The sequence below is a fragment of the Petaurus breviceps genome, unplaced genomic scaffold (assembly GCF_028583685.1).
Source record: "Petaurus breviceps papuanus isolate PSGF00001 unplaced genomic scaffold, PetGlider_PUasm1.0 208, whole genome shotgun sequence".
NCBI classification, from domain to species: Eukaryota; Metazoa; Chordata; class Mammalia; order Diprotodontia; family Petauridae; genus Petaurus; species Petaurus breviceps.
Genome location: NW_027185852.1, coordinates 10,161,394 through 10,189,260, shown reverse-complemented (window position 1 = coordinate 10,189,260; position 27,867 = coordinate 10,161,394). Strand labels below are relative to the sequence as shown.

Genomic DNA, 27,867 nt, shown 5'->3' with positions numbered 1-27,867 from the left:
TCATATAATAGTAGACCCACTGGTTAGGAACAATTTCATAATTTCTGAGGTATAGCTCCAGATTGCTTTGCAGAAGGGTTGGACTAATTCTGAGCTCTACTAATAGTCTACCATTCTGCCTTTCTTCCCACAGTCCCTCCAACAATGGCTTTTTTTCCCACTTGTCCTCCTTGTCAATCTAGTTGTAAGGTAGAACCTGAGAGTTTTCTTTAAATTCCTATTGCTTTATACTTCAATTGAAAACCACCTTTTTGTATCCTTTGATGACTTCTTTTTTTTCAATGTTCATTTTTTATAATATTTTGAGTTCTAAATTTTGCTTTCTCCTTCCTTCTTCTCCTCCCTCCCCAAGATGGCAAGCAATTTGATATAGATCATGCATGTTCAATCATGTTAAACATTTCCACATTAGTCATGTTGTAAAAAGAGGAAACAGGACAAAAGGGGGAAAAGAACATGGAAAAAAACCAGAACATGGAAAAAAAAAACAAAGAAAGTGAAACTATTATGCCTTGATCTGCATTCAGACTCATAATTTCTTTCTTTCCTTGAGGATAGCATTTTCCATCAAGACTCTTGGAGTTGCTTTGACTACTTTTCTACTGACATTGCATTTCCTGTGGACATGAGTTTATATAGTGCATTTGTGGGGTGACCTTAATGATCATGGGCTTAAGAGGCTAGAACATGGCGCTGATCATGGTGCTAAATTACTGGGCCAAGGTCAGAGGTTGAATTTACATCCATTCAATTCAATTTAATGAACATTTATAAAGTATGTACTCTTTGAAAGGTGCTGAAAGAGTTGAAAATAACAATAGACTCAAGTAGGCTGAGTTGCTGAAGATTTGGTGAGAATTTGGTGAAGATTTGCTGAAGAACTTGGTGAGATTTGGGTTTGAATCCACATGCCAACCAGTGTTACCTCTGACTCAGGACAAACCAAACCATTCAGATATTATTTTTGCATCTGCCCCCCCCCTTTTCTGTCAAATCTTCTATACACAAGAAAGTGATAAAAACGTCTCTCTCTCTCTCCCCTACTTTTTTTTTTCCAGTGGAACTCATCTGAGAACTGAGTAGAATTTTTGCTCAGCATTTGGGGAAAAATAAAGTAATAGTCAAATGTAGAATACTGACATGTTTGGTGAAATGAAATTATTCCGATGGAGTTGGGGTTAACTACATTTCTGCCTGTTATTATTCATTCACTTATATAGAGCCTTTGGAACTATCTCAAAACCTCAGTTTCTTTGTCTGTAAAATAGGGCATTAATATTTGCATGCCTTACTCTGCAAACTTGTTTTGAAGCAAAACAAAAAGGCTTTGTGTGCATTAAAAAGTCCTGAACAGAAAACGCACTGAGTCTGTAGAACCTGGTAACATTTCTATCCCTGCTGCTCATTTCAAAGGCAGGGATTGAGAAGTAAAAGGCATATTTTGAGAAAATGAATTATAATAATAATAGCTAATATTTATATAGTGCTTACTATGTGCCAGGCTCTGTGCTTTGCAATTATTATCTAGAGGTGCTATGATTGACTCTGCTTTACAGATGAAGAAACTGAGGCAGACAGAAGTTAAATGACTTGCCCAGGATCACACAGCTAGGTGAAATGCTATGCCTGGGTTCAGGAAGACTCATCTTCTTGAGTTCAGATCTGATCTCAAACACTTACTAAGCTATGTGACCCTGGCCAAGTCACTCAACTCAGCTTCAGTTTCCTTATCTGTCAAAGGTGCTGGAGAAGAAAATGGCAAAGCCCCCCAGGATGGCTGCCTAGAAAACCCCACATGGGGTCATGGAAAGTTGGAAACTATGGAAAAATGACTGAACAATTTCCTGACTCCAGGCTTAGTGCTCTACCCACTGCACCATCTAGCAACCACCTAATTAATGTGTAGTTTCAAGAAGAGGGATTCATTAGCTTTTCTTGTGTTGTGCCTGCCTCTGGCAGTTTGGAGAAACCTAAGGACTCCATCTAATAATAGTAATCTTAAATGAATAAAATAATCAGAGAGGACTACAAATGAATTAATTATATTGATTTAATTATATGTAATATAAACATATATAATCTGTAATATAATAATATAACATAAATATATTACATAATACATAAATAAATATACAAATATATGTGCATACACATACACACACACATATATATATATATACATACATATGCACACACACACACACATATGAACAAGGGGGGATTCGGTCCTCTACCCTAGTCAACCTCTCTCTGGAATCATGCCTTCACTTCTGGCCACCACATTTTACAGAGGACATTGACAAAATAGCGTACATGCTGTAATGGGAATGTAAATTTGAAGTTCTTCCCTGCACCTAGGCTAAAGTGCACCTGAAGCCTGGGGTGGGAGGCTTGTTTTTCAGTAGATACTTCTTGATTGGCCAGTGAGTCAATAAGGTTGTTACATTCTCTGAGCCAGGAGAAGGCTATATAAGCCCTGATGTGTAGCTTTGTTTTGGGGCTCACTTTGAGAAGTGTTCTGTGATTTGATCTGGATTCTGGGAAGCCATTGTCCAGAGCCCCCCGCCTTTGAAAAACCCAGATGTTGAAACCCAGATGTTGATTTGGTATGGATGTAATGGTTGGACAGTTTGGAAAGCTGTCTACTTGATCTGTTTCTGTCTTGATAATTCTGCCTGTATACTTTGAAGTTCAGGGTGCTGACCTTTTTCCCCTGAACGAGGTAAACGATATATGTTTGACTGATTAAAGTAAGCTTGTTAACCCATTTTGAGTTGCTTTCCTTTAACAAAGCAGATCTAAGAACCTGTGGTGGCAGCGACCCTGGGGAGGCTTGGGGTGCTTGCTGCCACACATGCATAGGTGAGTGATGAGGGTGATGGGAAGACTAGAGTTCAGGTTATAAGAAGGTTGACTGAAGCAGGAGGGGGTATTTAGCCTGGAGAAGAAAAGCTATGGAGATGACAGGAGAATTGTCCTCAAATATATCAAGGGCTATTTCAAGGAAGTAGGATTAGATTTATTCTGCCAAACTCAGGAGGACAAAATGAAGACCAATGGGAACAAATTACAGAGAGGCAGAGTTTTACAATTTTTTAAAAAACATTTCCAACACTTAGAGCCATCAGAAAATAGCTGGTGATGTGGTCTGGAAGCAGTGGCTCCTTGTTAATGGAGGCCATCAAGCAGAGCATGGATGCCCACTTTTCAGTGATGCTAAAAAGGCAAGTCTTCTTGGGACTGAGGTTAGATGAGATGACCTTTGAGCTTTGATTCTATCACCTAAGACTATAATAATGTGACTTATTGTTATCAGTTATAATATTCAATCTCTTCTCTCTCCATCCCCTGCTACTCAAATGGTAGACTCTACTGAAATCTGAATCTAACTTTGCACATAGTAAGTAGTCAATAGCATGGTCATCCCTGCTCTCTTATCAGCAAGTACCCTTTTCCTTAGCCTTAATTTAAGATTCAAAGGCTAATTGGGGTTTTTGGAGTTTAATAAAAGGACCCCATTAAAGCTGTATATTCACAGGGATCAATTTACATGTTTGAAATTGGCCTTTTTCTGAGTTGAAGGAGAAGATAATAAGGGTCTGAGTGTTGCAAGTTAGTATTCAGATTCTTTTGCTGATTAAGCAAGTGCTATCTGGCCATTTCTAGAAGTGATTTCATCCCAGCATGACATTTTCAACATCTGTAAAGTGCCACTTAAAAGCAGTAATGACACCACCTTGCATTTTACATTGTCAAGCCTGGTGACCCAATGACTCTGAAAGTCTTGACAAACTCTATAAAAATAGTCAGCCATACTTGGTTGAGAAAACAGCTCGATTATTTCTCCAGAGAAAATCATTGAGATGGAAAAGATAGTCTTTCCTCTCCCTTTCCTTTCAATTACAGAGTTTTAAGATGTCAAAGAAAGGCAAGTGTGTTGTTTGATTTCTACTTGACTTAAATTCTTTAGGATGGTAGGATTTTGAAATAGAAGGGACCGTAGAACAAAGAATAACAAAGCTGGAAGGAACCTTGAGACCCACCATGTTAGGATGTAAAATATTGGAGCCTGGAGGAACCTTGAGGCCTAGCATGTTAGAACACAGAATGTTGGAGCTGGAAGGAATCTTGGGACCTATCGTGTTAGGACATAAAATGTTGAAGCTGGGAGGAACCTTGAGACCTAGCTTGTTAGGACCTAAAATGTTGAGACTGAGAGGAACCTTGAGACCTAGCATGTTAGGACTTAGAATGTTAGAGGTGGGAGGAACCTTGAGACCTAGAATATTAGGACCTAGAAGGTTGAAGTGAGGAGGAACCTTGAGACCTAGCACGTTAGAACATAGAGCATTGAATGTCAGAATGTGGAATACTAGAACATAGACTGTTGTGGTATGGAAAATAGAATGTATGTTGTCAATAGGTGGTCAGTCAACAAGCATTTATTTTTAAGCACTTACTGTATGCTCAAGGCACTGTGCTAAGCACTAGAATAAAAAATATGAGCGAGCAAGACAGACTTTGCCTTCAAAGAGCCTACACTGTTTAAGAAGTGGTTATCAGCCTTCACTTGAAGAGCTCCAGGAGGCAGTGGGGCCCATTACTGTGGAAGCAGGCAGGCTGTTCCCCTTCAGGACAGCTTGACTCTCACAGATTCTCCCTGTTACTACTCTTCCATCCATGGCATCTACTTCCCCCTGGCTAAGTAGGGCGATGATATTGGGGGGACCTTGGAGGTCATCTAGGCCAAATCCCTCATTGTTCTTCGGAGGGAACTGCAGCTGAGAGGCTGAGTGAACGGGCTGAGGTCAGAGGCACAGAATTAACAGAGGAGGTTTTCAACTCCACGTCCTGCTTCCAGCCTGCTCTCTTTCCACCCCCTACACGAGGTTACTTCTTTCCTGAGATGACTGTGCTGGTGATGCCTTCTTTTCCAAAACTTAGGTTCAGACCTCAGTGACCAGAGCGAGCCTGCAGATCTCCTTCCTTGTAGCCAACCCAGGTGGAGCATTTCTGGGACATTTCCAGTTTGCTGAATGTTTTGTTCATTGTTTTTTTTTTTCATTTCTCACAAAAGCTTCTGAAGGGAATCGTTGCTATGGGCACCCAGGCTGAGCTTCTGACCATTTCAGGCCCATCCTAGCCTTTAAAGGTTATCAGTGACAATTTTGCATTTATCTCTATTTATAAGTTGAGAGACGCATGGTGAGGGGTCATAACTTAAAACATGTTACCAATGGTGACTAGTATATCAAAGGTGATATAAGATGGTATAGTGGATAAAACATGATCCTCGGGCTCAGGACGACCTGGGTTCAAATCCCACCATGGATACTCCTGTTTCTATGATCCAGAACAAGTCACTCAACCTCTCTGTGCCTCAGTTTCCTCATCTGAAAAATAAAGAGAATTGGACTCCGTGGCCTCTAAGGTCCTTCCCAGCTCTAGATCTATGAGTCTGCAGACTAGGAGAGCCCCAATTAGAAAAATAAGGCAGCAGTCAGGTATGAGGAATGTAGATAGTAAACAAGTGAATTCACTTCTGAGCCTCAATTTCTCATCCTGTCTGGTCTCACAAGACTCAAATGAGGCCATTATGTAAAGCAGTTTGCAAGCCTTCAAACGTAAAATGTGAGCTGTCACTAAAGAATGCTATTTCTGCTACCCAGTAAGAAAGATAAAGAAGCTTCTGCCGGTGATTGCTCTGTGGTTGTTCGGTCGTGTCTGGCTCTCCATGACCCCATTTGGGGTTTTCTTGACAAAGACACTGGAGGGGTTTGTTGTTTGCTTCTCCAACTCATTTTATAGGTGACGAAACTGAAGCAAACAGGGGTAAGTGATTTGCTCAGGGTCACACAACTAGAAAGTGTCTGAGGTTGGATTTGAGCTCACAAAGAGGAGCCTTCTTGACTCCAGGCCTGGTGCTCTGTGCACTATGGCACCACCTACTGATCAGTGAAGTTTCAGGAGCTCTCACTTGTACCACTCCCTCCAGTCCCCCCTATCACATTGCACCTATTTGGTATACATCTATGTCAGTATATGTCATCTCCCCTGGCTAGATTATAAGCTCCTTGAAGGCAGATACTGTTTCACATTTGTCTTGTTATCTCCAGTGCCTGGCACATAGTAGGGGCTTAAGAAATGCTTGTTAATGGTTTGGACATGATGGAGTGATATAACAGATATGGTCATGTTTATATTAAAGTATCTTAAAATATGAGGATCTTTATGAATCAGAGGTGGAAAAAGCCTTCAAGGTCACTTGTGTCTTCAAGCCTTAGCTTTTATATGTTCTTCCTTCCCAGTTAACTAATCGGACATTTATTAGGCACTTTCTCCATGCCAGGAGCTACAGATCCAGAAGCAAACAATGAACCCCCCTGCTCGTTAAGGAGGGATGCTTCTGGCGGAGACAATCTATCTATGCACAAATATCTCAGAGTGAATATAAGATAAAAACAAGATTGTTGGTGTAGAATGAGTCTGGGCCTCTGTGAAGGGAGATCTCAACCTAGAGCTGAGTTAGAAAAGATTCTCCTGAAAACATCCTCTTTGTAATAGGACTCTTTCGAAGACCACAGTGCCCCAGAGGGGTGGGTAGGGCTGCTTCAGCAAAGCTGGGGCATTGCTCATCATTTCTGCAAGTGGAAATGGGGCAGGGCACATGTTAGAATTGTTTGTTCCAAGCTGAAATGATTATTTCTTATTAGATTCTGATTAAATTGTGTTTCAAAACGTATAGCTCCAAACTTTGAGAGACGGTGTGAAAAAGTGCACAGAAAACTGAATGGGGACTCAAGAAAAGCTGGGTTAAAATCTTACCTCACAAACTTATCACTTCTGTGACCTTGGACAAAGCATTTTGTCCTTCTGGACCTCAGTCTCCTCATCTGCAAAATGGGAAGAATAATAGCCCTTACCTCCCAAGGTTGTGGTGAGGATTGAATAAAGTCATACGTAAAGCATGTGGCCATATTAATGCTAACTGTCACTATGTTATTCCTAGCTCTGTGATCCTGGGCAGATGCCTTAACCTCTCTCTGCCTCACTTTCCTCCTTTGCAAAATGAGGATGATTATACAAGTTACACATCACGGGGTTCTTGTGAGGTCCAGATGAGATGCTATACGCCAAATGCTTGGTAAACTGTAATGTGCTCTATAGATGAGCTGATGTTATCACTGTTACTGGTTTTTTTTTAAATTATCACTATTATCACTAAAACACTCCATAACATGAAATCCCCAAAACATCTAAACTAAACATCATAAAACCAGTGAGAGCAATAGCGGCAACGGCGGCTGCCCAGTTCTAAAATGCTTGAAGTTCATTAACGCGCCCTTTACGTACTTTGACTGTAAGTACAGTTTGCATACACAGACTCCCTTGGGTAACATGGTAAAGTTTTCCACTATTGTGGTTATTCTCTGCTCAGAGAAATCTGGACTGCTTTAACTTTAGTAAGTCAGTTCCACTCTCCTTGATGGCTTTTGACTTGACTTTTGCTGCCTTTTTTGGTTGTCTTAATTTAGAGAGTTCCAGGCCTTATCCAGAGACCTGGTTCTTTTGGCCCTTCTTTCTTTGCTCTGCTGGGTACAGCTGTCTCAAAGGATCAGTCTTGGCACCGGAGCTGGGCAGACGAGTGTCTGCTTCTATCATGCTTGGGGCTAAAACAGCACCTGGCGTCTCCCATGCCCATGGACCTGGCCCATTTCTTTAGGCAAAAGCATGAGGAGTGAATTGGTAATTTTTCAATCCTTGTACTGACTTTTAAAAATTTCGGATAAGAAAGTGATGGCCTGTTGTGTTCTTTCGTTGGCAGCTTCCAGCACACCTACTGTTTCCATCCAGCCAGATGTTTCAGGAGGTTGGGACTGGCCCAGTAAACCAGGTAATCATCCCCAGATTTAGTGTTCAGTCCCTTTGGGCTTTTTTTTTGATGTGATGTCTAAAAGATAGAGAAAGTATGTCTCAGTGGGCCCTTATAGACTGAGCTAGATTTTCTTCAAAGCATGCTAACCTGGAATCAGTAACTAACACAAAGCTTGACAGTCAGGATTGATCCAGGAAGTTCTCAACAGGCTAGAATATTCAGATGAATCCAATTAGTTAATGTGTAGTAGAACCAAGTGTAAAGCCTTGCACTTGGCTTCCAAAAAGCAGCTGCCCAAACATCAGTGGAGAGGTGTGGTTAGACAATAGTCCAGGGGATACAATGGTTCTTCTAGAGTTCCTTAAACTGTGCGAGCCAACAATTTGCAAGTGGAACTAAGAAAGCAGATCTCTAACTTTAGGCTGAAGCAAGGGAAGCATAATGTCCATGACTAGAGATGCTATAGTCTTCCTGTATTCTTCTTTAGCAGACATAATGATTATATTCAATTCTGGCTGCTGTATGTTTGGAAGGATATTGATAAACTGGGTCATGGCAGCTGGCATGGGGCAGGCACTAGAGATTAAACCATGGGACATCTGACTGAAGGAAGTAGGCATGTTTAGAGCAGAGATAACTGAGGGAGAAACATGATAGTACATTCCTTCCATCCTTCTCCACCTAGCCCGAAAGACAGAAAGGCAATTTAACAACTCACTTAGGGAAATTGTTCAAAGTGTTTGTTCAGTACTTTGTACAAGGCTGTCAGGTCTTGTTTATGACTCTCCTGCAAGGCCATATGGGTGATATTCCTCGGGAACAGAGGCATTCAGAGAGTAATGGGGCTTGACACTGCAAACCACAAATGTTGGGTATTGTCTGATGTCTCTGCTTTTCTCTTTAGGTGGTTTTGGAATGGGAAGCAAGTCAGCTGCCACCAGCCCCACGGGCTCAATGCACAACACTCCAACACATCAGAACAAACCACAGTCTCTGGACCCGTTTGCTGACCTTGGCACACTTGGTGCAAATTTAGCAGGTTAAGGTCAAAATAATAACTTTTTATGGATGAAAATCTTCCATTATGCATCTGTTTTAGGATGAGCTGCTATTATGTAAGACCAGAAATTTGTGCATTTCCAAGGCACAATGCCTGAGGCTTGTCAAGAGAGAATACATGATAAAGTGATGTCACGAATAACCTCTAGCCTCTCTGCCACTTGCCACAGGAAAATACTAATTCATTTAGGAAAAGAACTACTTTGATTCCTTCTTGAGAAAGAACAGGCTAATAAATGTTTGTAGGCCTACAATTTGTACTATTTGCAGACAAGGCCGACTTCTTTAGAGGATGCCTCACCAGTGATTTGTTGGGATGAACAGGGGGCAAGGGGAGGTTAACTGTAAGTAGGGTGTTAAACTGGGAGTCAAGAGATCTGTGTTCAAATCCTATCTCTTTCATTAACAAACAATCTGTATGTTTCCTGATTTTGCATCTCAATTTGTTCATTTTCGAAAGCAGGGATTGGGTTAGATGGCTGTGAATGCTGGTTGCATTTGAGTCCTCACTGTATACATGTCTCTAGTCTACAGTTAATGTATACACTTCCAGAGTCTACAGTTGGTTCTCCATTGATTGAGAACTGATATCTCTGTTTCTGATGATTAATAATAAGACCTTATTAAGCTTCATGTCTGGGCCAGGCACTGTACTAGAGATTCAAAGGTAGAAACCAAAGACAGTCCCTGACCTCAAGGGCTTATGTTCTATGAAAAGAAACAGCACAGACACACCTAAGAATGTAGAGATTCTACATAAAATAAATCTGAGATGATGTCAGGAGGATAAGTTTTAGCCACTTGGGATCAAGGAAGGAACTCTACTAATCAATAACATTGCATGAAAGACATGACTCCCAAGGACCATCTTCACATCAATGTTTTTATTCACAAGCATATAATTCATGCATTTAAAAGGTTTCCTTGCTTCATGGACACTAAGGGCTTTTGTGTTCATTGCAAAGAAGCAGTGTTATATCATGGACTTGGAGATGGGGATTGGGGTTAAAGCCCATTCTCCCACATACTCCCTGTGTGACTTGGGGAGGTCATTATCTCTCTGGGTTTCATTCCTCATGTAAAAAATGGGGGGCCAGACTAGACAGATTAGAAATTCCCTTTTAATCTATAATCCTATATTTAGCTATGATAACAGAAATTTAGGCAGGATACATGAACAGATTTCCTATATTTTTCCCCTTTGAACCCTCCTCCAACCAAGGTAACTTCCACTGAAATTATGACATAATGCCTGTGAATATGTAAGCTGCAAAACAAATGGTAAGAGATGGCCAAGAATGTGTGCATTTTCTTTTTGTTGCAGGTAGTTCTTCATTTGCCAGCAAGCCCACCACACCAACTGGGTTAGGGGGAGGATTCCCCCCTCTTAGCTCACCACAGAAGCCATCTCCCCAACCAATGGGTGGGGGATGGCAACAGGGGTCTGGCTACTCATGGCAGCAAACCCAGTCCAAGTCACAGCCCAGCATGCCCCATGCCTCTCCTCAGAACAGACCGAACTACAATGTTAGCTTCTCATCAATGCCAAGTGGTCAGAATGACCGTGGAAAAGGACCTTCTAATTTGGGTAAAGTCATTCAATTAGAATTTGATGTTAGAGTGAATGTCTTGTATTCTGGTGTTCAAAATGAATGTGTGTGGGAGTTGGATGGGGGAGACAGGGGGAACAAGAGAGAAAGGAGAGTGTTGAGGATGAGAAGTTAGAGAAAAAAAGCAAGAAGAAATTCATTTAACTTCTGGGCTTCTATGGGTAACTTAGTTATTCCTTTGGGAAGAGGGAGAAGTTAGAGGGCTGGGAACCTTAGCTGTTCTGATCCTAGTTTGTCCCTGAATTTCAAGCACAGGTATGTGCTTTCTTTTAGCCATTTTAATATCTAGATATTGAGATCTGTCATATGCCTTTGGAAGGCTTCTTGAAATGATAGAATAGGCAGTTCAAAGTATAGAAAATGGACCAGCCGCAGTTGCTCTAAGATGGCCAAGTCTGGGAACTCAGGTGATTCCCAATGAGGTATGAAAGGAAGGCATATCATGGTAGCTACATCACATGGTAGATAGCATGCTAAATTCAGAGTCAGGAAGACCAGAATTCAGATCTATAAAATAATATTAATATCACTAGCACCTACCTCACATGGTTATCATGATGAACAAATGAGATAATACATGGAAAGCACTTCATAATCCTCACATCTGGGTCAAGAACTTGCAAAATTCAGACCAGGAGGACCCTGAAATGACTTCATCAGCATTACATAACTTTGGGAGCACTGAAAGCCCGCAAACCCTCAAACTTAGCTATGAAAGCACCAGAAAGACATAAGAGGACAGGCACTTGAGTTAGATGTTCTTCCTTTAAGTGGCCAGTGCCCAGTGTTAAACGTGATGTCCGAAGTCAAGAAGTAGGCTAAAAGAATTCGCAAAAAAAGAATGCCGCCATTAAGAGCTATTATGATGACAGGGAAGCTCGAGAGACAAAGCCAGAAGAGGAGAATGACTAACAGAGCTCTGTAAGCAAAGCCTAAAAGAAAAATTCAGATTGGACACAGTCTAACCAGAACTTTTGAAAAAGTTAAGAAATTTAATAAAAAAAAGAGCTAAAAATGATTTTTAAAAACCAAGTGAGAGCAATGGGAAAAAAAAAACCAAGAAAAGAAAATACTTTGGAAGGAAGAAGTACTTAAGAAAAAAAAAAACTCCACAAAGATTAGAATTGACCAAATAGAAGCTAATGACTCCATGAGACATTAAAAAAAAAGCAAAATAAAAAGACTAAAAAAAATAGAAGAAAAATATTAGGTATCTCACAGCAAAGACAATTGGCCTGGAAAGCTGAAGAGAGGCAAGGTAGTAATAATTGAACTACTTGGAAACTATGACCAAAAATAGAGCCTAGACATCATATTTCAAGACTAGATCTCTTAGAACCATAGGGTAAAGTAGAAATTGAAAATATGCACTATTCACCTCCCGAAAGAAATCCCAAAATGAAAATACCCAAGAATACTTTAGACAAAATCTAGAATTCTCAGGTCAAAGAAAAAAAAATACTGCAAGTAGCCTGAAATAAGGAATGTCATAGTCAAGAACACAAAAGACTTAGTAGCCATTAGTCTAGATAATTGAAGAACCTGGAATATGATATTCTAGAAGACAGAAGATTTTACATTTACAACCAAGAATAATTTCCCCAGCAAAACTAAGTACAATCACACAAACGGGGAGGGAGGGGCAGGGGTTTTTGATGAAAGAGAGAATTTTCAAGCATTCCTGATGAGAGGTGAATAGGCAATATGGGAGAAGAGGCAATGAATGCAGAGAACCTTTTCTTGGAGCTTGGCTTTCCACAAGGAGAGAAGAGATGTAGACATTAGCTTTAAGGAGGGAGAAGGTCAAGTGAAGGAGTTTTAATGATGGGAAGAGACCTGGGAATGTCTGTAGGCAGTAGAAAAGCCAGCATTATAAAGTGACATTGAAGATGTAGAGAGAGAAAATGAGCTAAGGGGGCAAGTCAAGTTAACACTTATTTATTAAATACCTAATATGTATTTCCTTATACCAGAAAGGCTAAAAAAAAGTCCTCTGATGTCAAGAAACTCAGTCTACTTAGGGAGAAAAAAATGTAAATAATGTAAAAAAAAGACATAGGACAAATTGGAGATAATTTCAGAGAGAAGACAGTCATAAGTCCCCAGAGGAGATAGGAGGTGGGATGAAGGGTACAGCAGAAGGATTGTCCTTAAGTAGAAGGACAAACTGTTCTTCAAAGACTAAAATGGGAGAGAATTGGTATGATAAAGAGGATTTTGATGGGAGAGAGAGAGATGAAGACCATTTACAGTGAATGGTCTAGATTTATTGATATTTATTTATAAAGTAGAGGTGCTATTCTTTTAAGGGGAAGGTAAAGGCAATACAAGAGTAGGATTGTAAAAGAGAAGAGAGAATTTGGACCAACCACTGTTGAGTGATGGGAGACAATCTTTCTCCCTTCTTCTCCCTTCTCCTTCCATCTGTCTCTCTCTTCATTTCTACCCATTCTCTCCCCCTCTCCATTTTTTCCAACCTTTCTCTCTCTCCCACTTTCTCCTTTTATTCCTCTCTACTTCTCTCTCCATTGGTTTCTTTATTCTTCTTAGCCCTTCTTTCCCTCCCTTTCTCCCTGATCAGCTCTCCTCTCTTTATTGAGTGAGAGCATTGGACTAGATGATCTCAACAATTCTTTGCCAGCTCCATGATTCTAGACATAAAATGGAGAAACAAAAGCAGCCTCATCTTTTTGGAGTTGGGTGTTGTCAATTTGTGCTTTATATAATATATATCTAAAGGTCTAATTAAATAAATCCTGTGTGAATGTATGTGTGCTTATTAGAGTGTGGGGTGGTGGTGAAGTATCAAAATAATTTAATGATCACTTTCTTTTTTATAGAGGGGAAATCAAAAGCAGCTGATTTTGAAGACCTGCTGTCTGGTCAAGGCTTCAATGCACACAAAGATAAAAAGGGGCCCAGAACAATAGCTGAAATGAGAAAGGAGGAAATGGCAAAAGAAATGGATCCTGAGAAACTGAAGGTGAGAAAGGGACTAGAAAGAACTGAGTGGTTGGGTCCTGCCAGCCGAAAGTTGCTGGTATGATTTAATAAAAATGTAACTGGATTTGGAGAAGGAAGGGCCTGAGTTTGAGTCTTTGTTGCTTCATGGGACAGGGCTAGAGGAGATGTTACCACTGTTCCAGTTATTGCTAATATTCCCACTGCTGCCACCCCCACCATTACTATTTGCTAATGTTTATACAATCTAGTGCCTTACAATTTACAAAGTGCTTTGCCCTTGATATCTCATTTGATCCTCACAGCCACCCCATGAAGTGTGAAGGGTGCTATTATTATCCTCATTTTACAGATGAGGAAACTGAGGCTGAGAGAGTTAAGTGACTCACCAAAGGTCATCCAGCTAGTAAGTGTCTACCACAGAATTTGAACTCGGGTCTTCCTGATTCCATGTTCAGAACTCAATACTTGACTCCAGAGGTCTCACACTCTCCAATGCCATGAAGCCAGATTAAAACATGAGAAGATGTTTACCAAAGGAAATAGAAATACAATGTAACATAGATAATGTTATTTTGTGATTTTCTAAGTCAATATGCAGCTAGCAGGAATCAGTTTCTATTTGAGTTTGACAGTACTGCCCAACACCACCTTGCCGCTTACCGTTTGTTCACGTAGAAATAAAATGCTCCAATCATTCACAGAATCCCAGCATCAGGCAGGGAAACAAAGGCATTCTGGTCCAAACTGGGTCTGAATAAAAGTATCTTCTTTTTTATTTTATTTTTATTTATCTTTATTTTTTAAATGTTTATTTTTAGTTTATATCATTCATTTTCACAAGATTTTAACTTACAGATTTTCTCCCCATGTTTTCCCCTACCTACCATGCCAAAACAGTAATCCCACTGAATATCCCCTCTCCCAATCTGCTCTCTCCTATATCTTTCCCCATGCCCTCTCTGACTTTCCAGTGGGGCATGGTGAATCTCTGTGCCCCAGTGCTTATATATCTTATTTCCTAGTTACATGTAAAATAATAATTACACACACACACACACACACACACACACATATATATTTGATTTTAAAACATTGAATTCCAAATTTCGTCCTTTCCTCCCTCCCTCATCACCCATCCTTACTGGGAATATAAGCAATTTAATATAAGTTGTACATGTGTAGCTATGAAAAACATTTCCATAGTGTATATATTGTGAAAGACTGACTATATTTCCTTCCATCCTAACCCACCTCCCACTTGTTCTATGCTATGCTTTGATCCTGTCTTCCAACCCCCCCCCCCCCCCCCCCCCCCCCCCCCCCCCCCCGCCTGCCCTCCCTTCCATCATCCTCCCCTCTCATCCCCTTCCCCCCACTTCCCTGTAGGGTGAGATACCCTATTTAGTGTGTATGTCATTCCCTCCCTAAGCCAAATTCAATCAGAATAAGGTTGACTCATTCCTTTTTGCCTTCCTGTTCTACCCTTCCATTGTAACAGTTTTCACTTGCCTCTTCTATATGAGATAATTTACCCCATTCTATCTCTCCCCATCTCCTCTCATAATATTCCTCTCTCACCACTTAATTTCACCTTTTAAGTATCATCCTTTCTTATTCAATTGGTCCTGTGCCTTCTCTCTATGTATACCTGTACACATGTATACACACACGTATTTATATGCTCATATACCCTCCTATATAGACATATATATGTATATATATACACACACATACACATTTCTACTCCCTTCAACTCTTCTCATATTGAGAAAAGTTTCATCAGTTACAATTATCATTTTTCCATGTAGGAATGTTAATAGTTCAACTTTGATAAGTTCCTTATGATTTCTTTTCCCTGTTTACCTTCTCATGCTTCTCTTGCTTCTTGCATCTGAATGTCAAATTTTCTATTCAGCTCTGTTTTTTTCATCAAGAATGCTTGAACGTCCTCTATTCCATTGAATGACCATATTTTCCCCTGAAACATGATACTCAGTTTTGCTGGGTAGGTGATTCTTGGTTTTAATCCCAGCACCTTTGACCTCTGGAATATCATATTCCAAGCCCTTCTATCCCTCAATGTAGAAGCTGCCAGATCCTGGGTTATCCTGACTGTGTTTCCACAATATTCAAATTGTTTCTTCCTGGTTGCTTGTAATATTTTCTCCTTGATATGAGAACTCTGGAACCTGGCTATAATATTTCTAGGAGTTTTCTTTTTGGGATCTTTTTCAGGAGGTGATCGGTGGTTTCTTTCAACCTCTATTTTGCCTTCTGGTTCTAAAACATCAAGGCAATTTTCCTTGAGAATTTCTTGAAGGATGATTTCTAGGTTCTTATTTTGATCATAGCTTTCAGGTAGTCCAATAATTTTTAAATTATCTCTCCTGGATCTATTTTCCAGGTCAGCAGTTTTTCCCATGAAATATTTCACACTGCCTTCTATTTTTTCATTTGTTTGGATCTGTTTAATAGTATCGTGATTTCTCATAAAGTCACTAGGTTCCATTTGCTCCAGTCTAATCTGAAGGAATGATTCTCTTCAATGAGCTTTTGAAATTCTTTTTCCACCTGGAAAATTGACTTTTTAAGACATTCTTCTCCTCACTGGCTTTTTTGGGTCCCTTTTACCATTTGAGTTAGTCTATTTTTTAAGGTGTTATTTTCTTCAGTCAGGTTGTTGAGTCTCATTTTATAATTTTCTTGCATTATTCTCATTTCTCTTCCCAATTTTTCCTCAACTTCTCTTACTTGGTTTTCAAAATCCTTCTTAAGCTCTTCTATGGCCTGTAACCAGCACATATTTTTCTTGGGAGCTTTTGGTACAGGAGTTCTGACTTCACTGTCTTCCTCCTGTTCCATGCTTTGATCCTTTTTGTCCCCAAAATAGGAGTGTAAAGTCGGACTGCTGTGCTTGCTTTGCTTCCTTTGCTTGTTCATGTTGCCACTAAATTATTTGACTTTTGAGCTTTTTTGCCACAGTATAACTCTGCTACCAAAGAGGGGAGCTTTGTCCCAATTGCTACGCTTTTCTCAGATGCTGGAGCAGAGTTGTGTGCCCTCTCTGAAGCCTCCACATGCTCTGGCAAACTGTTCATGCACCCCAGGACCTCCACCTTAGACAGTGAGGCAGATCCAAGCAGGTTAAAGCAAAAGCAATTACCCTTCAGAGTGGTTTCTTGGTTCCCCTACAATCTTCAGGCCTGGAGCTCTGAAGCATCCATGAGGCAGTGGCTGCATGGCTGTGGTGCCTCAGCCGCTTCTCCCTCTGAGGGCAAAGGCCAGACTGAACTCCCGAGCTTCTTGTTCCCAAAGTCCACACTGTACTAACCTCTCACTTTGTCCTTAGCATCTCTGGGTTGATAATTCTGGAAACCACCACAGCTGCTGGTGATCGTAAGTCCCTCCAACCAGCAGCTGGTTGTGGCTGCCCTGAGGCTAAAACTGAAGGCTCATGTGGGACTGAGCTTGCCTCCCACAGCACTGTGCTGGCCCCTTCCTGCCAGCCTGTCTGGCTGTCTTCAGCAGGAGGTTAGCTTCTCTTTGTCATTTTGTGGGTTCTGTAGTTGCAAAGTTTTTTAGAGTCATATTTTACATGAATTAGAGGATGTGGAAGTGGGAGCTGAGTGGAAGTCCTGTTACTACTCTGCCATCTCGGCTCCACCCCCTAAGAGTCTCTTCTACAGCCTTCCTGCCCAAAGGTCACCCACCCTTTGCTTGAAAGCCTCCATTCAGCAGGAGCCAAGTAGGAGGAGAGCCAGAAGAAAGCAGTGTCACAAAAACCCAGAGAGAGGAGGGAATGCAGAAGGCAAGGATGGTTCATAGTGTTAGACTGCAGAGTCATAGAGGTAGATGAGGACCAAGAGAATGGCATTAGATGTGGCAATTAAGGGATCAATAATTCGTTCAGAGAGAGAACTGTTCCACTTGAGTGATGAGAGAAAAAGACAAATTACAGAGGCTTTAGAAGAGATCTAGGTAAGGAAGTGGTGATACTAAGTATAGCTGTTAAGAAGAGGAGATAAAGAGGGTTCTGGTTAATGGAGATGGTAGGATTTGGTGAGGACTTTTTATAATGGGGGAGACTTGAGTATGTGGTCATAAAGGGAGGAACCAATAAAGAGAGAGTTTCAAGACTGGAGTGAGACAAGAGCTGAAAATGGGGGTGATGGGAGAGAACAGGATCAAGGGTACATGTAGAGAGGTTGGCATTGGCCAGGAGGACTGCCTCTTTATCAGAGGTGGGAGTAATGGAGGACACAGTTAGGGATGATGGCAGGAGAATTTGAGATGAACAAAGGCTAAACTTGTGGCCAGTGGCCTCCATTTTCTTGACTAAAGTATAGGTGAAGTCCTCAGCTCTGAAGCTTGGGCAGATTGAGTTATTGGAGGCTTCAGGAGAAAAAAAGTTTTGCTAGGAGGAGGATGATTGCTCTAGTGAGGCTGGAATTCAGATCAAGTGATATAAATGCGTAGTAGACCCATTATTGTTGTTCAGTTGTTGTTCAATTGTGTCTAACTCTTCGTGACCACATTGAAGATTTTCCTGACAAAGATACTGGAGTGGTTTGTCATTTCCTTCTCCAGCTCATTTTATAGATGAATCAGCTGAGGCAAACAAGGTTAAGTGACTTGCCTAAAGTCACACAACTTGTAAGATTCTGACGCCAGATAAAAACTCAGGAAGATGAGTCTTTCCGACTCCAGTTCTATCTTTCTATACACCGTTACCCCCTAGCTGCCCCAGTGGACCCACTCAACTCCAAATCCATGGAGTGTCCAATGGTACCATGCTGCTGCCCACATCCAATCCTATCCACATTCCACATCCATTGTCAATTTATCAATTGGGGAATGTCTCTTATTTTTATAAATTTGACTCAGTTCCCTATGTATTTGAGAAAAGAGGTCTTTATCAGACAAATTCTCTGTAAAAAAAATTCTGATTACTTTTCTATGGTACTTTTTTTTTTATCAAAATGTAGTTTCCCTGATTATCTCTTTTAATTAAGTCACTTTTTGCTTTTGCTTTGTCTAAGGTCATGATTGCTAATCCTGCTTTTTTTAGTTCAGCTGACTCATAAAAGATTCTGTTCCATCTCCATATTTTCACCATGTGTGTCTTTCTGTTTCAAGTGTGTCTCTTGTAATCAATGTTTTCTTGGAATTCTGGCTTCTAATCCATTCTGCTATCTCCTTCCATTTTATGGGTAAGCTCATCTTGTTCACATTCACAGTTAATGATGACTAACTGTATCTCTCTCCTTCCTATTTTCTTCTGTTTACCCCTTCCTCTTTTTATCCTGTCCCTCCCCAAGAGTCTGTTTTGCTTCTGACCACTTCCTCTTATCTGCCCTCCCTTTTATCATATGTCTACTTTCTCTTACCCCTTTTTATTTCCCTGTTGGTTAAGATCGATTTCTTAAACCCAACTGAGTGTGTATATACATCTATACATACAATATATATGTGTATATTTCCCTCTTTGAACCAGTTCTGATCCATTTGGCTTATGATTTTAAACAAATATCCCACAGATTTACCTGTGACTAGATTCTGATGTTCTTTGGCTATAAGCTTGTGATTCTCATTTTTAGTTTTCTCCCGAGTAGGGCGTGGTGAGAGGTGACAGCTCAATTTTGAGTTTCAGAGAGGAAAATTGCTCTGGAAAAGGCTAATTCTTCCCTGGGAACATTACCCTTTGATTACAGACTCTTAGATCAGTTATCAAACACCCAAGGAGTATAATCTTCTCTTGACAGAGGGAGAAATTGAAGGCCTTAGAAGATTAAATGATTGCAAGGGTAACACTGTAAATGAGTGACAGACACCTTGTGCCTCTAGGTCACTTAAGAGGAAGAGATTGAAAAGTAGGCTTGAGAAAATGATTTTGTTATCATGCAAATAGTGATTATAGGAAGGCAAACAGCCACTTAGTTCCACTTTGCTGTGGAATTCCATCCTGGCAAGCTCTGATATCTTCCCATCAAAGAGGAATTTGTCTTGGCCTACTGGTTCCGGAGATGATAACTAGGATCATATTAGAGAAAAGCTCAAATCCTCCGATGGATGCCTGGATGTTTCCCTCTCTGATTGAGCTCACAGCCCATCCAATGGAATTCCCAGCCATTTTCCCCCATAAGGCCTTCACTGAGGAATCAATCCAGATGCGCTAGGGTCTTATGGTAATATGGTCATTCTAGTCCTTGATGTGAAGAGGAGACTGGTGGATAACTCAAGCTGATGGTCCATTACGTCCGCACACTCACCATCTGGACAGCCCATCTCCTTTTCTCAGCCATACATGTCTCTTCATCCCTTATTCCAGTTCCTTAGGGTTTCTTATTTGTAGGATATTGTAATCAGTTCACACCCACTACAAGTCTCTCCATTGTTCTCTAAGAAATACACACCATTTGTCATTTCTTGAGACTGCTGTGCTCCCTGACCCAGTAATATGGCAGCTTTGGTAGAGTATCAATATTAAAAATGCGGGTCTGGAATGGGGTATTGTTTGGACTCATGGCCACTGACTTCTTGGTCTGAGATTCCATGACTTACATTGATTGTAGCAGTGTGATATAGTGGAAATAAGGCTAGCTCTGGAATCAGAGCATGGTTCAAATCCCACCTCTGATATTTGCTGCCTATTTGACCTTGGGCAAGTTACTTGGCGTCTCCAGGCCTCCGTTTCTTCATCTGTGAGATAAGGAGGGTGTCGTCACCGGCCTCTAAGTCCCATCCAAGTCCAGGACCATGGTCTTCGGATGACTTCATGCCTGGAGTGCCATTTTGTGAGTGGTCTTTTCACTCACTCTCTCTCTTTACGTGCCATCACATTCTTCCCATTAGCGTCATGAAACATTGCATTCCTGTAGTGGAAAGATTTTCTTTAAGATTCCAGCATATATTTCATATGCGACCCAAATACTGAGAACAGCTCTTTTGAATTACTGATAGTGACTAGCATTCATATATTTTTGAAGTTTAGAGATTGATTTGCATCCGTAGTACAATGCCTTGACGTATCATCTGGATGTGTGGATGAGGGCAGCTCTGGGTGGGAATCATGCTCCTTTCCCTACTAAGTGTAGAGTAAGCATTAGGCAAGTCTTTTAACTCTCAGTTTCCTTATCTGGAATATAGTTTGCTCTATAAAGACCAATCTGTTTCATGATGTATGTTATCTCCCCTATTAGAATATAAGGTTCTTGAGGGCTGGAAGTTTCATGATTTTTTATTTATATGTCCTTATTGCTTCTGGAATGAAATATGAACTCCTCAGGCAGGTACAATAAGTCACAGCCCATTTGGCTCCAGCCTCCATTTCCAATCTCATTTCGTTTTAGAGGGTTCTTCATAGGAGACTCTGGTCATAGATTTAGGTTCCCAAAAGCTTACTTACGAAAGTCCTTGGGAGGCCATTAAGTCCAGTCCCCTCATTATAAAGAAGAGGAAACTGAGGCTTCAAGAGGCATGACTTCCCTGGGCTCACACGGCTAGAAAAGGTACAGGGTGGGATTTGAACTGAGATTCTCTAGACTTCAAGTCTATTGCTCTCTATGTGAGGCTCAGATGAGATAGAATGTGGAAAAATGTTTTACACTATATAATGTCAAGTAACATTATCACATTTTCTCATTTGGGCCTCATAGACTTCTGAAATAGGGACTCATTCTTCACTTAGATCCATGATAAATTTAGGAAGTTCCTTCCAATGATGCAGATTGCAACCCATCCAAGTCTGTCTATCCTGGGTAATTCTTCTCCAGGTCATTTGATTCCCATTTTAAAGATGGGAAAACTGAGGGTCAGAGAGGTTACTTGACTTGGCCACCATAAATGGCAGAAGTAGGGTTTGCACATAACTTTTCCTAATATCAAGCCCAGTATTTTCTTCCCACTCACAGATGTACCAACTTCACAGGCATGTAATGCATGCATTTAAAAGGTTTCATTGCCTCATGGACACAAATGGCTTTAGTTAGCGTTCATTGAAAAGAAGCAGCGTTATATCATGGATTTGGAGGCAGGCATCAGGGTTAAACCCTACTCTACACGCTACCTCCCATGGAGTAGAGTGATCCTGGTCATTGATTTCCATGTCTTCATTCACAGATATTGGAATGGATAGAAGGCAAGGAGAGAAACATCAGAGCACTGCTGTCCACCATGCACACGGTGCTATGGGCAGGGGAGACCAAGTGGAAGCCGGTGGGCATGGCCGACCTGGTCACTCCTGAGCAGGTGAAGAAGGTCTACAGGCGGGCCGTGCTTGTGGTGCATCCGGACAAAGTGAGTAGAGTTGGAGGAAGCTGGATACACATCACCCATGTTCTTCCTGGAACGTGCCCACTGTGTGGTTTGCTTTGTACCCTCCTTGACTCCCCACTGCCTGATACTCTGACCTGCAAATTTTGATGAATGAAAGAATGAATGTATGAATGACAGAATGAATAAAGAAATCAAAAATCACTTAGTAAGTACTTACTATGTGTCAAGCATTGGAGATAAAAATACAAAAATAAAACAGTTCCTGTCCCATGGAGCTTCTAGTGGAAGAGATGAGACCCAGTTATAGGGCAGTGGGCCAGCTGGGATGTAGAGGGCCATGTTAGGTACTGGTCAGTGAGATAGCATGGGCCCCAGGGAAGGAGCTCCAGAGCTGGAAGGGTTAAATCTTCTGTAGTGTGATCTCTAGTATGGAAGAATGGAAGACAAGACCAAGGAGGTACAGATCTGTGATCTTATCTGTGAGATAATTGTAAGGTACTTAGCACCATGCCCAGCACACAGTAGGTATTTAATAAATGCACGTTCCCTCCATCTTCCTTCCTTCCCCTAGCACCTAGGACTGTGAATATATTTTGTATATATTTGTTTGTATATGTGTTGTCTTTTTCAGTATAATGTAGCCCGTTGAGGGCAGGGGTCATATCATTTTGTCTTTATAGCCCCAGAATCTAGTACAACATTAGGCCTATGGTGGGTGTTTAATCAATACTTGTTGATCAATTGATTGACTTCCCCCAAGTACAGTGAATCAATAGGGTCAAATTCATAACTTTTAAAGTAATTATCATCCAGTCAACACATGTTTATTGGACAGCTACTATATGCAAGCCTCTGTTTTGGGTACAAAGAGAAAACCCAATAGCCCCTTCACCCCAGGGGCTTACATATGTCAGCTTCTAATTGATTTAGTCCCAAGTGCATGTTGCAGCTGCATTGCTCAGGTATAGAGATATGGATTGACCCAGGATTTCACTGATGCCCCAGATTTTGGTGAGAAAGCTCATTGTGGAAAAGGAAGTCTTCGTCTTCTAGTCTCAGAGAGTTGCCTAGAATCCTGAGAAATTGAACAACAAATCCAGGGTCACACAGCCTGGGTGGGTCAGACATAGGTCAACTGATACAAAGAGAAAAGAAGAAACACAAAAGTAGACCCTGCCCTCAGGAGGTTGAGATACAGTTTTCTGGAAGCCAAAGGCTGGGGGAGCTGGTCAGAGTTTTCCATCAGGAAATCAAGTTTACTTTCTTCATGGTTGGAATGGAGAGAAAGGGGAAGACCATTGCTTTTGGTCCAGTTCACCAAAATTTACAGGGGTCCCGATAACACTTCCAGTCCTGTGGCAGCATACCAATTGTTGCATGTTAGTTAGTGAGGATTAATTAGTTATAAGAAGATATTGCTGAAGTCGTTTGAGTAAAAATCAGTTTTATATATTGGCAACCTTTTGTTTGACTGTGACTGATTTACCTTCCAATGGCGTCGCAAAGAAGAAAACATCATCTGAGCTTTCTAATTAATGTCCTTGACCTTAACAATTATCTTTCTCCTGAGCACAAATGGTAAAAACTATTTTGTTTATTAAAAGGTGGCATTCTAATTGGTGAATTGAAAGTCTTGGAGTCAGGAAAACATGGTTCTAATTTCTTCCTCTGACATTTATTGTCTTTGTGACCCTGGGCATTTGAATTACTCCATCTCTCAGTGTTCTAGGCAACTCCAAGTCTTCACTGATAGAGAGCATTTCCTAACTGGGAGAGCCCTAGAGTGATGAAATCACAGGAAACAAATTTAGAAAAAAATGGAAAGTATCACGTGGCATCTTCCTCTCCCAGGGGGCTGCTCCCAAGTTAGATGCTTCTCCTCCCCCTCCCCCTGCTCCCCGGCTTTGCCCAACACCCCACCCTAATCTCACAGCCTCTCCCGGAACACCCTTAGAATGTCCTGGGGAGTCCATTCTCCTCACATATACTCCAACAAATTGAAGGTAGACTTTGATATTGCTGGTACCCTTCTTAAGAAGAATGTAGTTCTCCTTGTTTCTCTAGTGCCTAACATAGTTCCTGGTACATTTAAGTGCTTAATAAATACTTGAATTGTGCTGAATTGGCTTGAGGAGGAAGATTGCTAGTTAGGGTTCTAAACTTACCATTGGCCTTTCCCCATAGTTGGGAATTCTTTTGAGGGGATGCAAGTTTAGAGTTAGAAATTAATAATGTTATTACTACTACTAATCATCTCAGCAATCATGCCAATAATTATAATGACCTTTCTAAAGCTTTTATTTTTAATTTATGGAATAAAGAAACATTTCCGTTAACAGTATAATAAAAAAGAGGATTGCATGTGAAACTGCAAATCTCTTACGTACAGCTTGCTATTCCTTTTAAAAATATAATACAATTATCATGTAAATTTCCTTTTTTTCTCTTCTCCTCCCACTTAATGTTTGCAAAGCACTTCATCTCTTTCTCATAACAAGCCTGTGAGACAAATGCTTCTATTATCCCCATTTTACAAATGAGGAAACTGAGACTGAGAGAGGTGATATAATTTTATTGCTGTCACAGAGCTATTGGGTAAGATAGGATTTGAGCCCTATCTTTTTGACTTCTAAGTCTAGCCCTGTACCCACTAAGTCACCCAGATGTCTTTCAGAAAGCAAATGTTTCATGAGGAAATTAGGCAGCTTTCCTTCACTAAAAGCTCCTAGATACTGACTTGTGATCCGTGGTCTGTGGCTTGTTAACTACCGCCCGCTTCTCTTCTTTCCTTCCAGGCTACTGGGCAGCCGTATGAACAATATGCCAAGATGATCTTCATGGAGCTCAATGACGCCTGGTCAGAATTTGAAAATCAAGGCCAAAAGCCCTTGTATTAACCTGTTCTTTCCTCTGTCTCCACTACAGACCTAGGCTAATGCTTCTTTCTCTTGTCCCGATGGAGATTTTCACAGATGAACCCAAATGAGACATCCCCAACAGCAAACAGTTAAATTCTCTGCCCGTCGCTTCCCTGCTGAATAAAGAAACAGGAGGCTAGGATTCCAGATGCTGTCACCTTCAACCTTCCAGAATGTTATAGGAATGTGAGTGACACTGAAGATCCAGTGACTGTACTTCACAGCCCTATGGGAAATGAGGCGGTATATACTGAACAGGGAGCTTTAATGTGGGGGTGGGGAGAGTGGAAGGCGCAGGGAAGGGGAGAGGACATACACTGGAACAGGTGTCCTTCATCTCCTTGCCCAAGAAGGGATAGAATTTTTACACTTTAGGAAAAAGGGAGCAAAAGTTTGGGTAAGCAATTCACTCTGATGGAAGATTGGATCTATTTTTAGAGGTTGATTTTTAGATTGTGTCAAAAAGATGTCTTCCATGTCACCAGGGTCAGACAAACTGGAGCAGGATCAAACGCCTTGGGTAGCTGCTTCTGCCTATAGCATCATTCTGTACAGTTATATTGGCCGATAAGCCTGTGTGAAACTTGGGAAGAGATTTAACTCCATTAAGTCAGCCATTGATTACCACTTGATTTGGCTGGGTAAATAAAGCAAGCAGAGCATCTCAAAGGTCCCTGTCCCTACAAAGAGGTTTAGAGTCCTCATTTCCGGTTTTTTTTTGTTTGTTTGTTTTGGGGCCGCTAGGTGGCGCAGTGAATAGAGCACAGGCCCTGGAGTCAGGAGGACCTGAGTTCAAATCCTGCCCCAGACACTTAACACTTACTAGCCGTGTGATTTTGGGCAAGTCACTTAACTCCAATTGCCCAGCCTTCCCCCCTCCAGAAAGCAAAAAAAAAAAATAATAATAATAATAACAATAAAATTATATATTTATTTGTTTGTTTCAGCTATGGTTTTCTCTTTTGAAAAACCTACCATTGACTAATTTTACACCAAGTGGAATGGAACTTTTTTTTTTTTTACCTGGGAGGCAGGGTATATTGCCCCAGGATTTTTATTCTAATCATTTTTCTCTGTCACAAATGTTGTCCTTGGCTAGAAGTAGGTTCTAAAGGAGTTGGCCTTGTCTCCCACTTATCAGAATTTTCATTCAGAAGAAACTCTGCCTTCTATAGGTTCCTGAGGATCTGGGAAATAAAGAATGGGAAGGGTCAGTACTTAGAAAAGTTCAAGTTTACTTCCAGACCGAGTCAAATGATTCACCAGTGCTTCCCTGCTTATTATTCACATGGGGAAAGTCTAGACCTTCCTCCCTCCATAGCTCCTTAGGAGGCCCAGAATGGGAACACACACATTTCTACATGGAGAAGCACCAAATTCAAACTGCCTCACGCTCCTCCAAGCTGGAGCTCAGCACAGCATTAACAACAGTTGGTTTTCTCAGAAATGTCCTGGGTCAACCCAATCTCACCTCCTCTTTCTTTACTTCATTGATAAAGTAGGTCCAGAAGACAGACATGAAGATTTCTGGGCTCATTCTTTAGGGATAATTCCATCTCAGATATCATGGAAATATTTCTCAAGTTGGTGTTTTTAAAGACAATCATTTCTTTGCCCATTTTAATTTCCTCAACAGCACTGACCATCCTGCAAAAGCAGCATGTCAGAATACGTTGTGTTTGGTAGGGCGCCGCTCTTCCTCTTCCCCATCGGGTTCCTCCCCCTTTCCCCTTTCTGGTGTATCGGGTCCATATTTATTTACTGCCATTGACTGATGATGTGACGGCTACATGTGATGTTATTTCCACCTTCCCTTCTATACAAACATAAAGCACTTGGGGTAACCATAACTAACCGGATGTTATTTATTAACCCACTCAGAAACAATGTTCTGGTCCAGTTTGTGCTTGTCCTCTTTGAAACTGGAATGTGAGCCACGGTCCTGTGACTTGTTGTGTTCTCATCCCCATCATGTAGATATTGTGTGACCGACGCCTATATAATACTACTACTAATAAAAGAAAAAGGATCTCCTGTGGATGTAATGTACATTTTGAAATGATAGAAGTCTATTAGCGTTGTATCATGTATAGGAAAACCCGTCAGTGTCCATAGCTCCCAATACCATTACCTTTATGTATTCAGCAAAGAGAGAGAGAGGCTCTTTTCTGACCTGAAACATTTGGGTTCCCCGCCGCCATGTTGGCTTTCTGGATGCATTAAGATTCTGGACCCCCGGCTGATCTTGAAATTCTTAACTTACATGGAACAAGAGGTTTTGGCATTCCTTTTAAACATTTGGTAGCAACAGCTTGCTGATGTTCAGGTCAACTGTTCACTAAGGAAAAAAATATTGTAATATATATTTTTTTGTAAATATACTCTACACAATGAAATGTGTGATTGGTCTCAGACTTTGTAATATATATATATTAAAAAGCTCCAACAGTATTTGTTATAAACTTAAAGTATGTTTTGTGCTTGTGGAGGTGAAGGGATCAAAGCTAGTTAGAGCTGACTGGAGCTCCTGTTGGAAGGAATTGAGGGAGGAGACCTGATTGTACAGAGAAGGGGACCTTTCCTGGAATCCCTGAGTTTGTGTGTTCACAAATGACAGGCCAGGACCAGCATGTACACAAAGGTAAATTGTCAATTTGTCATTCAGTAAGAGGGGCAGTGAGGTGGTGCAGTGGCTAGAGTCAGGTGCTGGGCTTGGAGTCAGGAAGACCTGAGTTCAAATCCAACCTCTGATACTTGGCTGTGTGACCCTCAGCAAGTCCCTTAACCCTGTTTGACTCAGTTTCCTCATCTGTAAAATGAGCTGGAGAAGGAAGTGACAGCATTCTAATATCCTTGCCAAGAAATCCCCAAATGAGATCACAAAGAGTTGAACATGATGAAAAAAATGACTAAACAACAAGAACTTTTGGCATAACATTAAATGCTGGGGATGCAAAGAAAAGGCAAAGCCAACGCCCTCTAGAAGGAATGGCTGCATGTGCAGAGGGGGTGGCAGGCAGAGTGAAGGGAGGGGCCTCACCCTGGGGCCCACAGACCTCCAAGGGGCTGAGATTGGATGGATTTCAAGGACCTCATGGATTTAGATTAGGAAAAATTACATTTTAATTTCATTTTTTATCAGTCATACTATGTGTTTCATTTTATA

At 41.0% G+C, this 27,867-nt stretch overlaps 1 protein-coding gene across 1 annotated transcript in view; it reads left to right on the top strand.

Moving 5' to 3' along the window:
• Positions 1-26,727, top strand: part of LOC138165262 (auxilin-like) — a 137,231-nt gene extending 110,504 nt beyond the window's left edge. The window contains exons 14-19 of the mRNA XM_069093404.1: positions 7,826-7,894; positions 8,781-8,915; positions 10,260-10,523; positions 13,386-13,528; positions 21,628-21,804; positions 24,579-26,727. Coding sequence (XP_068949505.1) covers positions 7,826-7,894; positions 8,781-8,915; positions 10,260-10,523; positions 13,386-13,528; positions 21,628-21,804; positions 24,579-24,680 — 890 coding nt within the window. The 3' untranslated portion in view covers positions 24,681-26,727. The remainder of the gene's footprint in view (positions 1-7,825; positions 7,895-8,780; positions 8,916-10,259; positions 10,524-13,385; positions 13,529-21,627; positions 21,805-24,578) is intronic.
• Positions 26,728-27,867: the final 1,140 nt, after the last annotated feature.